The following is a 13,788-nucleotide window of genomic DNA, read 5'->3' as shown; positions in this document are numbered from 1 at the left end:
CTTGTGACAATAAGCGGTTATTGTTATTAAATGCAAGATAAAAGCGCAAAGTGCCGGATAAACCCGGCAGCACCTGTGGAGAGAGACCCGGAGTTAATGCCTCGAGTCCAATGTGACCCTTCGGAACTGAAGAGGGGCAGAAACGCGATGGGTTTCATGCTGCTGAAGAAGTGGGGGACGGGCAGGCAGAACAAGCAGGATCGGGGATGGGGTGAGAGGACGGACGGGATTATATAAGGTCACCACATTATAGGAAGGATGTGGAAGCTTTGGAAAGGGTTCAGAGGAGATTTACTAGGATGTCGCCTGGTATGGAAGGAAGGTCTTACGAGGAAAGGTTCAGGGACTTGAGGTTGTTTTCGTTAGAGAGGAGAAGGCTGAGAGGTGACTTAATAGAGACATATAAGATAGTCAGAGGGTTAGATAGGGTGGACAGTGAGAGCCTCTTTCCTCGGATGATGATGACCAACACGAGGGGACATAGCTTTAAATTGAGGGGGTGATAGATATAGGACAGATTGTCAGAGGCAGTTTCTTTACTCAGAGAGTAGTAGGGGTGTGGAACGCCCCTGCCTGCAACAGTAGTAGACTCGCCAACTTTAAGGGCATTTAAGTGGTCACTGGATAGACATATGGATGAAAATGGAATAGTGTAGGTCAGATAGGCTTCAGATGGTTTCACAGGTCGGCGCAACATCGAGGGCCGAAGGGCCCGTACTGCGCTGTAATGTTCTATGTTCTAGTGTTTGCAATAAGGAAACGAAACACTGGTCCAGAGTAAGTGTCAACAGCGGCAGAATGAAGGGACAGCTCTGCCCGGAAGCAAAAAAACCAAAACCATGAATACACTCGGTGAAACAAAATAAATCAAAATGGAGGACAGGGATCGCGGTCTGAAGTTGTCGAACTCGGTGTTGAATCAGAGGGCTGTAATTGGGAGGCGAGCTACCGTTCCTCGAGCTTGCCCTGGGCTTTAGTGGGACAAGGCAGCAGCCGAGGAAAGAAAGGCGAGCCGGAGAGCCAGGCGGCGGATTAAAACGGCGAGCAGTCGGCGCGTCCCGCGGACTGAGCAGGGTCACTCCGCAAAGCGGTCACCACCCGGTCTGCCTCCGCAACGTAGAGGGGGAGGGGCAGCAAATACAGTGGGTCAAATTGAAAGGAATGCAAGCAGATACGGGTAGGCGGACCATTTAGGGCAGGGACGAGGGGGCATTTCTTCACCCAGAGAGTGGTCGGCTTGTGGAATCCGTAATCACAGGAAGGAGTCGAGGCCAGAACATTGCATGTTTTTAAGTTCGATATAGCACTTGGGGGGCAAAGGATATGGGGCGGAAGACGGGATTAGGTTTTTGAGTTGGATGATCAGCCACGATCATCATGAATGGCCGAGCGGGCTCGAAGGGCCGAATGACCTCCACCTGCTCCTATCTTCTATGTTTCTAACTCGCTGATTCACCAGGAACGACTGTTTCGAGGCACGGGGACAGTGAGGGGAGGGGGCTAAAAGGGCCAGGTGCTGCCACCTTCTGTGATGGCACGGGGAAGGTGCTGTGGGAAGGGGGGGATGAAGTGTCAGGACAGACAGAGGAGCGCACCGGGTGTTTTCATGTTTCTCGTTCACAGGCAGAGCTGTCCTTTATTCCGCTACTAATTCTTACTCTGGACTCATGATTTATTCCTTTACCCCAAACGTTTCTCTTTTGCTCCATGACATGGAATGCCTATAATGCCGAGGGAGGCCACTCGGCCCATCGAGTCTGCACCGACCCTCCGAAAGAGCACCCCACCTCAACCCACTTCCCCTGTAACCCCACCTAACCTTTGGACACGAAGGGGCAATTTAGCATGGCCAATCCACCTAGCTGGAACATTTTTATGTTTAATCTCCCCTGCCCTCTATCCTTGACCTTCCCCTTTCATTCTGCCTGGCACCCCACCACACCCTTTTTCGAAAGTAAAAAACTCACCGCATTTCTAAATGTAGCTCTCGCTTCTCTCTCCCCAGAGGTTTGTCAGACCAGCTGTACCTCTTTGTTTTTATTGCAGAATATAGGGCGTTGTGGATATGTCAAACAATTTTTTAAAATCACCGCCTTTATAATACTTTATCGCCGTTTTGTGTTTTAGGTAAATGTTATGTACCTGCAGCGCTTCCTGATTCAAACAGTGGTAAGGCATTCCAACGTCATTCCATAATCTGGAAAACGTCCCAAGAATGCGGACTGTAGAGGTTACAGAAAATCCTCTCGTCGCCACATTCCAGCGCCTGTTCGGGTCACAGAGGGAGAATTCAGAATGTCCAATTCACCTGACACGCTCGTCTTTCGGGACTTGTGGGAGGAAACCGGAGCACCCGGAGGAAACCCACGCAGACACGGGGGAGAACGTGCAGACTCCGCACAGACAGTGACCCAAGCCGGGAATCGAACCTGGGGCTCTGGCGCTGTGAAGGAATAGTGCTAACCACTGCGCTACCATGCCGCCCTGCTATCTATAATATTTTGCACAGCTCGGGAGGTCCCACCCTGTACACTAATGTACAATTTTGTTTTTAAATTTAGAGCACCCAATTATTTATTTTTCCAATTAAGGGGCAATTTAGCGTTCCACCTAACCTGCTCATCTTTGGGTTGTGGGGGTGAGGAACCCGGGCCCTGATTTTCTGCTTCAGTCCTGGCGGAGGAGAATGGGAGTGAGTCACACTTACCAGGAAGAACATAATAGCACAGGAGGTCCAAGCCAGTGCCACGTAGTAACCATCCCGCCCAAAGAGCAAGCCGCCCAAAATGGTGATTATCATCCTGAGAAAGAAACGGGAAGAGATCGCTGTTAGCCGCTCTGTCACAGGATAGGCATAGCGCGACAGGAAATTCACACCCGACACAAAAGACCAGATTGAGATACGTCTGAACTCGCAAGCAGGTTAGGCTCCCGCATCATCAGCATTACCGGGGGAGGGAAAAGTAGAGAGCGTGACTTAGTGCCAGTAAAAGAAAGGCTAGCGCCTTTAAAGAAAAAAAACAAAACAACCGTAGGGCATCCTACGGCCAATGAAGTTCTTATTTAATTATAATCACTGTTGCAGCAAACAGTGCAGCCAATTTGTTGGTTTTATTTAAAGATTAATTTATGGGATGTGGGCGTTGCGCGCTAGGCCAGACTGACCCCCTTCAGAACCACTTCCCGTACCAGCCTCCCCGAACAGGGGCCGGAATGTGGCGACTAGGAGCTTTTCACAGTAAGTGCATTTGAAGCCTACTTGTGACAAGCGATTTTCATTTCATTTCATTTTTAGAAGGTGCATACCAACCTCTAACACCGTGGAAACGTATGAAAGGGTTCGCCTGTCGGGACGATGGTAGAGAGAAAATTAGTTCGCACAGTCCAGGTTGTTAAAAAATAAATTTAGAGCACCCAATTCATTTTTTTCCAATTAAAGGGGCAATTTAGCGTGACAATCCACCTAACCTGCACATCTTTTTTAAAATATAAATTTAGAGTAACCTATTCATTTATTGCAATTAAGGGGCAATTTAGCATGTTCAATTCACCTGCCCTGCACATCTTTGGGTTGTGGGGGCGAAACCCACGCAGACACGGGGAGAATGTGCAAACCCCACACGGACAGTGATCCAGAGCCGGGATCAAAGCTGGGACCTCGGCGGTGTGAGGCTGCAGTGCTAACCCACTGCGCCACCGTGCTGCCCTAACCGGCACATCTTTTGAGTTGCGCAGATGAGACCCACGCACACACGAGGAGAATGTGCAAACTCCACAAGGACTGTGACCCAGGGCCGGGATCGAACCCGGGTCCATGGCGCCGCGAGGCAGCAGTGCTAACCACTGCGCCACCGTGCCGCCACAGTCGAGGTTAATGTCATCTCATGTGTGATGTTAGACCGCGTCTTGGTTTGCATAACCCATTGCAGTGGCGCGGTGGTATTATCACTGGACTAGCAAACCAGAGACCCAGGGTAATGACCTAGGGACCTGGGTTCGAAACCCACCACGGCAGACGGTGAAATTCGAATTCAATAAAAATCTGGAATCATAAGTCTAATGATGACCATGAAACCATTGTCGATTGTCGTAAAAATCCATCTGGTTCACTCATATCCTTCAGGGAAGGAAATCTGCCGTCTTTTCCCTGTCTGGCCTACATGTGACTCCAGCCACACAGTTGAAATGGCCTAGCCAGCTACTCAGCTCAAAGGAAATCAGGGATGGGCAACGAATGTTGGTGCAGCCAGCGAAAGAATTAAAAGAAATGCTGCAGACGAGGTCAATGCTGGCGGTATGGATTGAGGGATTAGCTTTGCGCCTCGCTCAATTTACCCTGAAGGCACTTGCACTCTGTTCCCCTTCAAGGTCAAAATGACTAGATTTCAGGCTGCGAGGTCAGCGTTCGGACACCATCTTTATATCCAAGCTCGCCACGTCCCGTGGTGCGGGTTCCCGTGCGCAGCTGGCTGCAGAGTGCCGGCATGGGTGTGCGGCAATCCTCCATCCAAACCACGCGGGCGACCCAGCGAAGCTGGGCTGCGACAAGCGTGCTCCCAACGCCGGGCACGCAGCGCTTTGCAGGGACCTCGGCGCTGGGCATTGACGTCGCGAATAGGCCTCAGACAGCGGAGATGGAATGCCCCTGTTGTTTTACGCGATGCAGGTAGGTGGCCCCAGGCCTTGCACCCATAAAGAAGCGATGCATTCTGAGGCAAACCCTGCTCTTTTACAAAGTCTGACTGAGCCGGTCAAACTTAGGGCTAGCTTTCGCCGGGCGTTGGTTAATTTTGGCACCCAGCGCTGTGATATCGGAGAGGATACTACGATAGTGACTGTGGGATCTGCGCGGCTCGGGTGGTTCAATACAAGATCTCAGCCTTCTTCAGACGCATCGTGAAGCCTCCCTGTAATCTACGTGGCACCAGCAGATAAGTTTCCACTGTACAGGAGTCCTCCAGTAATGAGAAAACACTGAGCACTCTCTGGGTAAGGGTGCTTTTCCACCGTGGGCAGGATCGCGCCAGACAGATCCCAGCCCGTTGCCCAGTTCGCACCCTAGCCAGGGTGACATTTGAACTTGTTCTCCTGCAACACATTATTAAATAAACCCTAGATCGGCCCCACCATCTGCAGGTCAGCTTCCACATGTCCCCCTGACAATATCCGCCACCTCGCTCTACTGCCACTGGACTCTTGGTCTTTCATCCATCACCTGCCCTTGGCCCCACAGCCACTCTCCACCCCTTGGTCTGCCGCGTTTGTACCAGTTGCCTTTACTCTCTCCGTTCTATTGTTCACAAAGTACACGGTGTGAATGGAAAGTTCGGGCAGCCCCCGCCCTGTACAGTTACGACCTACATCCTGCAGGTCCAAGGGGGGGTTCAAGGCTGCAGCCCAATCCACAGTGTCAGATGATGGCAATAAATCACTCGAGCTTTGTTCTCACGATTAGATTGCAGCCCGTGTCTCTCTATCTCTCACACGCACCACGAGACACACCACACACACGTTGTTCAGCGCCATCTGTTGACCGACTGCGGTGGCGGCTGGAGGACGCGGATGAGCCTCCCACAACCATTCACTCGCCATCGTCTTTCGAGCTGATGTGCTTCCTCTGCCTGTGTAGTCGTCCCTCCCTCCGTCTCCTCCTTTAGAGGGGGTGGGGTTCAAAACCGTGGCTGCTGGTAACTTTCAGTCAGGGGCGTTGGGGGGGGGGGGGGGGGGGGGGCAGCGGGGTCGTTGCTGGACACTAGTCAGGAGCCGGAAGCTCTGCCGGAATTCCCGGCCTTCTGGCCAATTTGAGCATCGCAACCCCGCTGAGACGTGCAGGGACTGAGGAGGGAGCCGGGGATTTTTAGGTAGGTGGGTGGGCAAGGTCACCATTTGTTACTCGTCCCCGAAGTGACTTGCGAGGATTTGTAGGCCAGACCCGGTAAGGACGGCAGATTTCCTTCAATAAAGGGGCATCAGTGAACTAGGTGGGTTTTTAATAGCGAAAAAGTGATTGTTCCACGGTCACCATCATGAGACTCACTCTCCATTCCTGATTTATTAATTGAATTTAAACTCAATCATTTGAACCCGTGTCGTATCTCCCCCCCCCCCCCCCCCCCCCCCCCCCCCCCCCCAACACCAGAGGATCCGCCCAGGGTCTTTGGGCGACGCACCCGGTGACATTAACACCACGCCAAAATGTGACGTGATTCTGCCCGCCAGCGCCATCATGGGAATCCGTGTTCATTATAATACATTTAAATCTCATTACCAGACCTCTACGGCGGGATGGTGACCCCACCCCCGCCCAACGTCAACCCGACAAGTCTTCCGCGGCGTGCAGCTGGCGAGCAGGCATCCAGGAGGAACTCGGGTGGGCGCATCGTTCCCAGGGAGAGAGGCATGCCTGGGCACTGTAGTGCCAGGTGTGTGTACACGTATGTCAGGGTGGGTGACTCACCTTGAAGTTTTTATTCCCCCATGCTCCCAACAATACGGGGAAGAAAGCAGCCGTTTGGTGCTGTGCCCGCCTGCCGTCGCACTCTGCCAAATACGGGCGAAATTCCGTTTCTGCTTTGTCTGAACACTTGTAGCTCAGTAAACTTGCGCAAGTGCATTTTTCAGCACCCCTGGCCGCTGCCGTGAACAAGCAGGAGCGTGAGCTTCGCGTTTCGAGGTTCGCTCCCCGAATACTTTCAGAAAGGAGAACCACTCGTTCCCGTACCAGCCTCCCCGGACAGGCGCCGGAATGTGGCGACTAGGGGCTTTTCACAGTAACTTCATTGAAGCCGACTCGTGACAATAAGCGATTTTCATTTTTACTCGTCTCTCGACGGCCAGAGGGCACTTCGGCTTCGAGGCTGGCAGCCAGCAAAGGGGCTGTGAGCCAGGTGGCATCTTGGAGGCTCCTTGCCCATTCTGTTTTGGCACTTACCTCTGGCCCACACCACCACCCTGTAACTGCAGCAGCCTCCCTGCTCTGCGCCATGCCGCCAGACCCTACAATACTGCAACCTGCGCTGTGACATGAGACCCCCACGGCAGGGTGGTATATCCAGAAGGGCAGGTGCTATGACACCCCTGTTATACCTCACCTTGCCGGGCTCCATTACTCTGACACATAGCTCCTGTACGCAGGCAGGTACAGACAGACAGGGGAACAGCTTCACCTCGCTGGCACTTACCCCACATATTTATATCCGCTGTAGGCAATAAGATCAAACGTAGTAAGATCAGTGTGTACTGATATCAGGTAGAGTGCGAGGACGAGGACCAAAACCTCAATAATAATCCACACGAGAGCAGTGCTCGCACACATTCCCAGCACCTCAGGAGAAAATCTGAAACACAAATACACAGGCCATGTTACCAGGCAACCGCATTGCGATAGAACATCTAATTTATTCCTATTGTAAACAATCCCAATGGACCTAGACTCCTTCCCATTCCCTCCCATTGTACACAATCCCAATGGACTCAAACCCCTTCCCATTCACTCCCTTTGTGCACAATCCCAATGGACCCAAACCCCTTCCCATTCACTCCCATTGTGCACAATCCCAATTGACCCAACCCCTTCCCATTCACTCCCATTGTGGACAATCCCAATGGACCCAAACCCCTTCCCATTCACTCCCATTGTGCACAATCCCAATGGATCAAACCCCTTCCCATTCACTCCTATTGTCAACAATCCCAATGGATCAAACCCCTTCCCATTCACTCCCATTGTGCACAATCCCAATGGACCCAAACCCCTTCCCATTCACTCCCTTTGTGCACAATCCCAATGGACCCAAACCCCTTCCCATTCACTCCCATTGTGCACAATCCCAATTGACCCAACCCCTTCCCATTCACTCCCATTGTGGACAATCCCAATGGACCCAAACCCCTTCCCATTCACTCCCATTGTGCACAATCCCAATGGATCAAACCCCTTCCCATTCACTCCTATTGTCAACAATCCCAATGGATCAAACCCCTTCCCATTCACTCCCATTGTGCACAATCCCAATGGACCCAAACCCCTTCCCATTCACTCCCATTGTACACAATCCCAATGGACCCAAACCCCTTCCCATTCACTTCCATTGTACACAATCCCAATGGACCCAACCCCTTCCCATTCACTCCCATTGTGCACAATCCCAATGGACCCAAACCCCTTCCCATTCACTTCCATTGTACACAATCCCAATGGACCCAAACCCCTTTGCATTCAATCCCACTTACACAATGCCAATGGACCCAAACCCCTTTCCCTTCACTTCTATTGTACACAATCCTAAAGGATCCAAACCACTTCCCATTCACTTCCATTGTACACAGTCCCAATGGACCCAAACCCCCTCCCATTCACTTCCATTGTACACAATCCCAATGGACCCAAATCCCTTCCTATTCATTCCCACTGAGCACAATCCCAATGGATCCAAACCCCTTCCCATTCACTCACACTGAACACAATCCCAATGGATCCAAACCCATTCCCATTCATTCTTGCTATACACAATCACAATGGATCAGTCAATGGAGCCAAACCCCTTCAGTAACAATCGCGCCTCACAAGTGCCAGGCAATGCCCATCTCTAATAAGTGAGAATCAAACCATCACATTTTGACATTCTATGGCATGACTATCTCTGAAAGCCCCACTATCAACATCCTGGGGGTTACCATTGACCAGAAACTGAACTGACCTAGCCATATAGCCACTGTGGTTACCAGAGCAGGTCAGTGGCTGGGAATCCTGCGGAGAGTAACTCACCTCCTGACTCCCCCAAAGCCTGTGCACCATCTACATAGCACAAGTTAGGAGTGTGAGGGAATACTCTCCACTCGCCTGGATGAGCGCGGCTCCCAACAACACTCGAGAAGCTCAACACCATCCAGAACAAAGCTGCCCCGCTTGATCGGCACCCCAAGCACAAACATTCCCTCCCTCCACCCCCGACGCACAGCGGCAGCCGTGTGCACCGTCTTCAAGCAACTCACCAAGGCACCTTCGACAGCACCCTCCACATCCGCCACCTCTACCATCTAGAAGGACGAGGGCAGCAGACACACGGGGAACACCACCACCTGCAATTTCCCCCCCTCCGAGCCGCTCGCCATCACGACTCGGAAATATATCACCCGTTCCTTCACTACGGCTGTGGTCAAAATCCTGAAACACCCTCCCCAACAGTACATTGGCTGCACCTACACCTCGTTGACTGGAGCGGCTTCAAGAAGGCAGCTCACCACCACCTTCTCAAGGGCCAACTAGGGATGGACACCAAATGCAGGCCTCACCAGCGAAGCCCACATCCCGTAAAAATGGATCCAAAAAAAAAGTTTCAGAGAAAATGTGTTGCCGTTGTCACGTACAATCTTTTCTTCCTTTACTGTCGTCACCGCACCTTCCAGCCGCGCAACTTTGCCAACCCCATTGTCTCTCCTTCCTTCTAATCACACTAATTTCCCTTTGATCTTCACCCCCAACCTCAATGGACGAATGCTACTTTTCTCACATCACAGGTGCTGCCTGGCCTGCTGTGTATTTCCAGCACTTTTCTGTCTTGGTTTCAGATTTTCCGCACCTGCAGTATTCTGCTTCTGTAACACTACCCCCCACCCCCACCCCCCATGCCTCCAGCTGGCCCTTTGCCATACTAACCTCTGCTGGATGCCCAGTGCCACCCCGGCCAACAGGATGTATGTAATAAATGCCATGGCTGAAACAAGAGAACCAAAGACAGCAGTCAATCCTGGCTCTAAAGCAACACCTAGCATTTATATGGCGCCTTTTATGTATTAAAACATTCTTAAGGCACTTCACAGGAGCGCTTTTAAACAAAATGCCTGGTATGCAGGGCATTAGCTAGGAGGAGAGAGTTGAATAAACTCGGTTTGTTCTCACTGGAACGACGGAGGTTGAGGGGCGACCTGATAGAGGTCGACAAAATTATGAGGGGCATAGACAGAGTGGATAGTCAGAGGCTTTTCCCCAGGGTAGAGGGGCCAATTACTCGGGGGCATAGGTTTAAGGTGCGAGGGGCAAGGTTTAGAGGAGATGTATGAGGTAAGTTTTTTTTACACAGAGGGTAGTGGGTGCCTGGAATTCGCTGCCGGAGGAGGTGGTGGAAGCAGGGACGATAGTGACATTTAAGGGGCATCTTGACAAATACATGAATAGGATGGGAATAGAGGGATATGGACTCCGGAAGTGTAGAAGATTTTAGTTTAGACGGGCAGCATGGTAGGCACAGGCTTGGAGGGCCGAAGGGCCTGTTCCTGTGCTGTACTTTTCTTTGTTAAAATACGACAATACAGCCAATTGTGCTGATGTCCAAAAGCCTGTTCAAAGAGGTAGATTTTAAGGACCGCCTTGGGGGAGAGGAGGCAGAGAGGTTTGGGGAGCTGAAAGCCCGGGCAGCTGAAGGCAGGGCCGCCAGTGGTGTAGTGCTAAAAGTGCTGGGGAGTTGGACCCTGTACCGCAAACTGTTCACTGTGGACACGCAATGTACCATTTACCATAACCAGAGCGAGGCCGATCATAGAATCTCTACAGTGCAAAAGGAGGCCATTCGGCCCATCGAGTCTGCACCGCCCCTCTGAAAGAGCACCCCGTCCAGGCCCACTCCTCTGCCCCTATCCCACCTCACCAAGGCGGAGGGGGGGGGGCAATTTATCAATGGCCAATCCGCCTAACGCGCACATCTTTGGACCGGGGGAGGAAACCCACGCAGACACCGGGGGGAGGAAGTGCAAACTCCACACCGGCTGTCACCCGACGTCGGGATCGAACCCGGGTCCCTGGTGCTGTGATCATAGAACATAGAACAGTACAGCACAGAACAGGCCCTTCGGCCCTCGATGTTGTGCCGAGCCATGATCACCCTACTCAAACCCACGTATCCACCCTATACCCGTAACCCAACAACACCCCCCCCCATTGTGATCCTTCCGGTGCTAAGCATTGTGCCGTGATGCTACATTGTGCAGATGGTCATGGGGTTGTGGATTGGCCGTCAGAGAGCCGCCAAACTGTGGGTGAGAAAACACCACATCCTGAACTGCGATCCAAGGTCACAGAGTAAAACAAGTTGCGTTTCTGTTGAATTGCGGCGACCATCACCCGTGGGCTATGCGTCACTGAGACTCTGATATTCTATCAGCTATGGGGTAGTGAAACTTGTGAGTGATCAGCAACCCGTTCTATCAGCTTCGATCACAATATGTGGCATATGTGCAAACTGACTTTCGTGCTTTCCAGGGAGCTATTATTTATTTTTGGATATAAACGGCGGCGACACGGCTGGGAGAGGCACTTCAGACACACGCCCCACAGAGCCAACTACTGGTCAGAACAAGCAATTACATCGTGACAGTTGACATAGGAAGATTGCATGGGAAATAGCACAGAGGATGTGTGGTATTGAGTTCCACATTCTCACCGCTCTCTGGGTGAACCAGGTTTCTCCTGAATTCCCGACGGGGGGGACCATCCCGTATTAACGGCCTCCAGGTGCGTGCTCCCCCACAAGAGAGAGAATGTTTTCTCCCCAAATCTCTCTATCTTCAGAATTTTACGGTAAGAAGCCTTACAACGCCAGGTCAAAGTCCAACAGGTTTGTTTCACTTCCTCAGGTGAAGGAGCAGCGCCCCGAAAGTTAGTGTTTGAAGCAAACCTGTTGGGACTTTAACCTGGTGTTGTAAGACTTCTTACTGTGCTCACCCCAGTCCAACGCCGGCATCTCCACATCATTCAGAATTTTAAACACCTTTATTGGCTCACCACACAAAAAGAGACCCAGTCTGTCAGTCCTTAGAACATAGAACAGTACAGCACAGAACAGGCCCTTCGGCCCTCGATGTTGTGCCGAGCCATGATCACCCTACTCAAACCCACGTATCCCCCCTGTACCCGTAACCCAACAAACCCCCCCCCCCCCCAACCTTACTTTTTAGGACACTAAGGGCAATTTATCACGGCCAATCCACCCTAACCTGCACATCTTTGGACTGTGGGAGGAAACCGGAGCACCCGGAGGAAACCCACGCACACACGGGGAGGACGTGCAGACTCCGCACAGACAGTGACCCAAGCCGGGAATCGAACCTGGGACCCTGGAGCTGTGAAGCAATTGTGCTAACCACAGTGCTACCGTGCTGCCCACAGATGTCGACAGATGTGTGACTAAACTCTCGGAAGTAAGTTTGGCGGTGAGGATGTGAGTACCTAATGCAAGACCTCTTGATACTTTCTTGACTTTCTAAAAAGTTAAATAGATTTTTTTATTCATTCATGGGATGTGAGCCTCGCTGGCCGGGCCCAGCATTTATTGCCCATCCCTAACTGCCCCTCGAGAAGGTGACGGGTGAGCCGCCATCGTGAACCCGCAGCAGTCCCGCGCGGTGTAGGGACACCCACAGTGCTGTTAGGGAGGGAGCTCCAGCATTTTGACCCCAGCTACAGCGAAGGAACGGCCGATATATTCCCGAGTCAGGGCGGTGTGCAAACGATGCACAAGATCACTCTGACCCGTTTCACGTGAGGAGGGAGCAGATTTAACTTGATGTAAAATCAAAGGGACGAGGTCAGTGACAGGGCCGGAAAGCCTGTCCGTTGATGAGTCGGGCTGTAGATTCTGCATAGTCGGGGTGCCAGCTTTGTTTTGAAGGTCGTCGATTAAAGACAAGGAGCGAAGGCACCTGCGGCCGGTGCCTTGTATGAAGGGGTCAAGTTAAAGATAGCCTGTCATGGGAGAGTCCCTTTAAGCAAGGTTTTTGTCTTATCACATGGCTTCAGTGATGTCATTTTGTGGGTGGAGCTGGGCTGTGGCTCTGTGAGTTTTTACTTTCGTTTTCACATTTGGCTGCTGCAGACTCGGCCTCTCTATTTTCAATTTTAAAGAGTTATTCCAAGGAAGAAACCCAATGGTTATAGTTACCTGCTGCTTTGGTAAAAAGAGGTTTTTAGTTTATGGGATCTTGTTATTGAATTGGAACAGTTAAGGGGGAGTTCATTAAGGGTTGTACATAGATTATTGTAGCTGTGTGGGGTCTTTATGTTTGTAGTTGATAAAAATCCTCAGTGTGCGTGTTTATACAAATGTCAACTAAATTAGGGTGAGGAGGAATCTCTCGTGGAACACAAACATTAACGGGTTGGGCTGACAGGATTATTTCTGTGCTGCCCATTCTACATGATGGAGTTTGCAACCCAAGTATCAAACTCTGATAATTCCTCGCTAGCTGAAGGCAATGGGAACGAAAGGGCTTGTGACAAATCAGTAGCCGGGCATTGGCTCAAACCCCGGACGGTTTATGGAACTGAAAACCTTCAATCCTTTAAAAAAATTATTGACGGAAGTACCCTCTATCCTTTTCCTCAGGTAGGGGGGGGGGGGGCTAGAGAGAGAGAGAGAGATAAGATAGAGAGAGAGAGACAGACAAAGAGAGGGACAGAGGGAGAGAGAGAGAGAGAGAGAAATACAGCACAGAACAGGCCCTTCGGCCCACGATGTTGTGCCGAACTTTTATCCTAGGTTAATCATAGAATTTTGGACACTAAGGGCAATTTATCACGGCCAATCCACTCAACCTGCACATCTTTGGACTGTGGGAGGAAACCGAAGCACCCGGAGGAAACCAACGCACACACGGGGAGGATGTGCAGACTCCACACAGACAGTGACCCAAGTCGAAATCGAACTTGGGACCCTGGAGCTGTGAAGCAATTGTGCTATCCACAATGCTACCGTGCTGCCCTTAAGGAGAAATTAATCTACACTCCATTATTCT

General features: G+C 51.4%; 1 protein-coding gene across 2 annotated transcripts in view; it reads right to left on the bottom strand.

Moving 5' to 3' along the window:
• yif1a (Yip1 interacting factor homolog A (S. cerevisiae)) overlaps positions 1–13,788 on the bottom strand; it is a 44,185-nt gene that overhangs the window by 14,186 nt on the left and 16,211 nt on the right. For both annotated transcript variants that reach the window (XM_038787453.1, XM_038787452.1), the window contains exons 5-7: positions 9,659–9,716; positions 7,182–7,337; positions 2,708–2,801 (exon numbers count right to left, since the gene is read on the bottom strand). In XM_038787453.1, the coding sequence (XP_038643381.1) occupies positions 2,708–2,801; positions 7,182–7,337; positions 9,659–9,716 (308 nt within the window). The remainder of the gene's footprint in view (positions 1–2,707; positions 2,802–7,181; positions 7,338–9,658; positions 9,717–13,788) is intronic.

Source organism: Scyliorhinus canicula, chromosome 31 (assembly GCF_902713615.1).
Source record: "Scyliorhinus canicula chromosome 31, sScyCan1.1, whole genome shotgun sequence".
Taxonomy (NCBI): Eukaryota; Metazoa; Chordata; class Chondrichthyes; order Carcharhiniformes; family Scyliorhinidae; genus Scyliorhinus; species Scyliorhinus canicula.
Note: the sequence above shows the minus strand (reverse complement) of the source record. Positions and strands in the feature narration are given on the sequence as shown.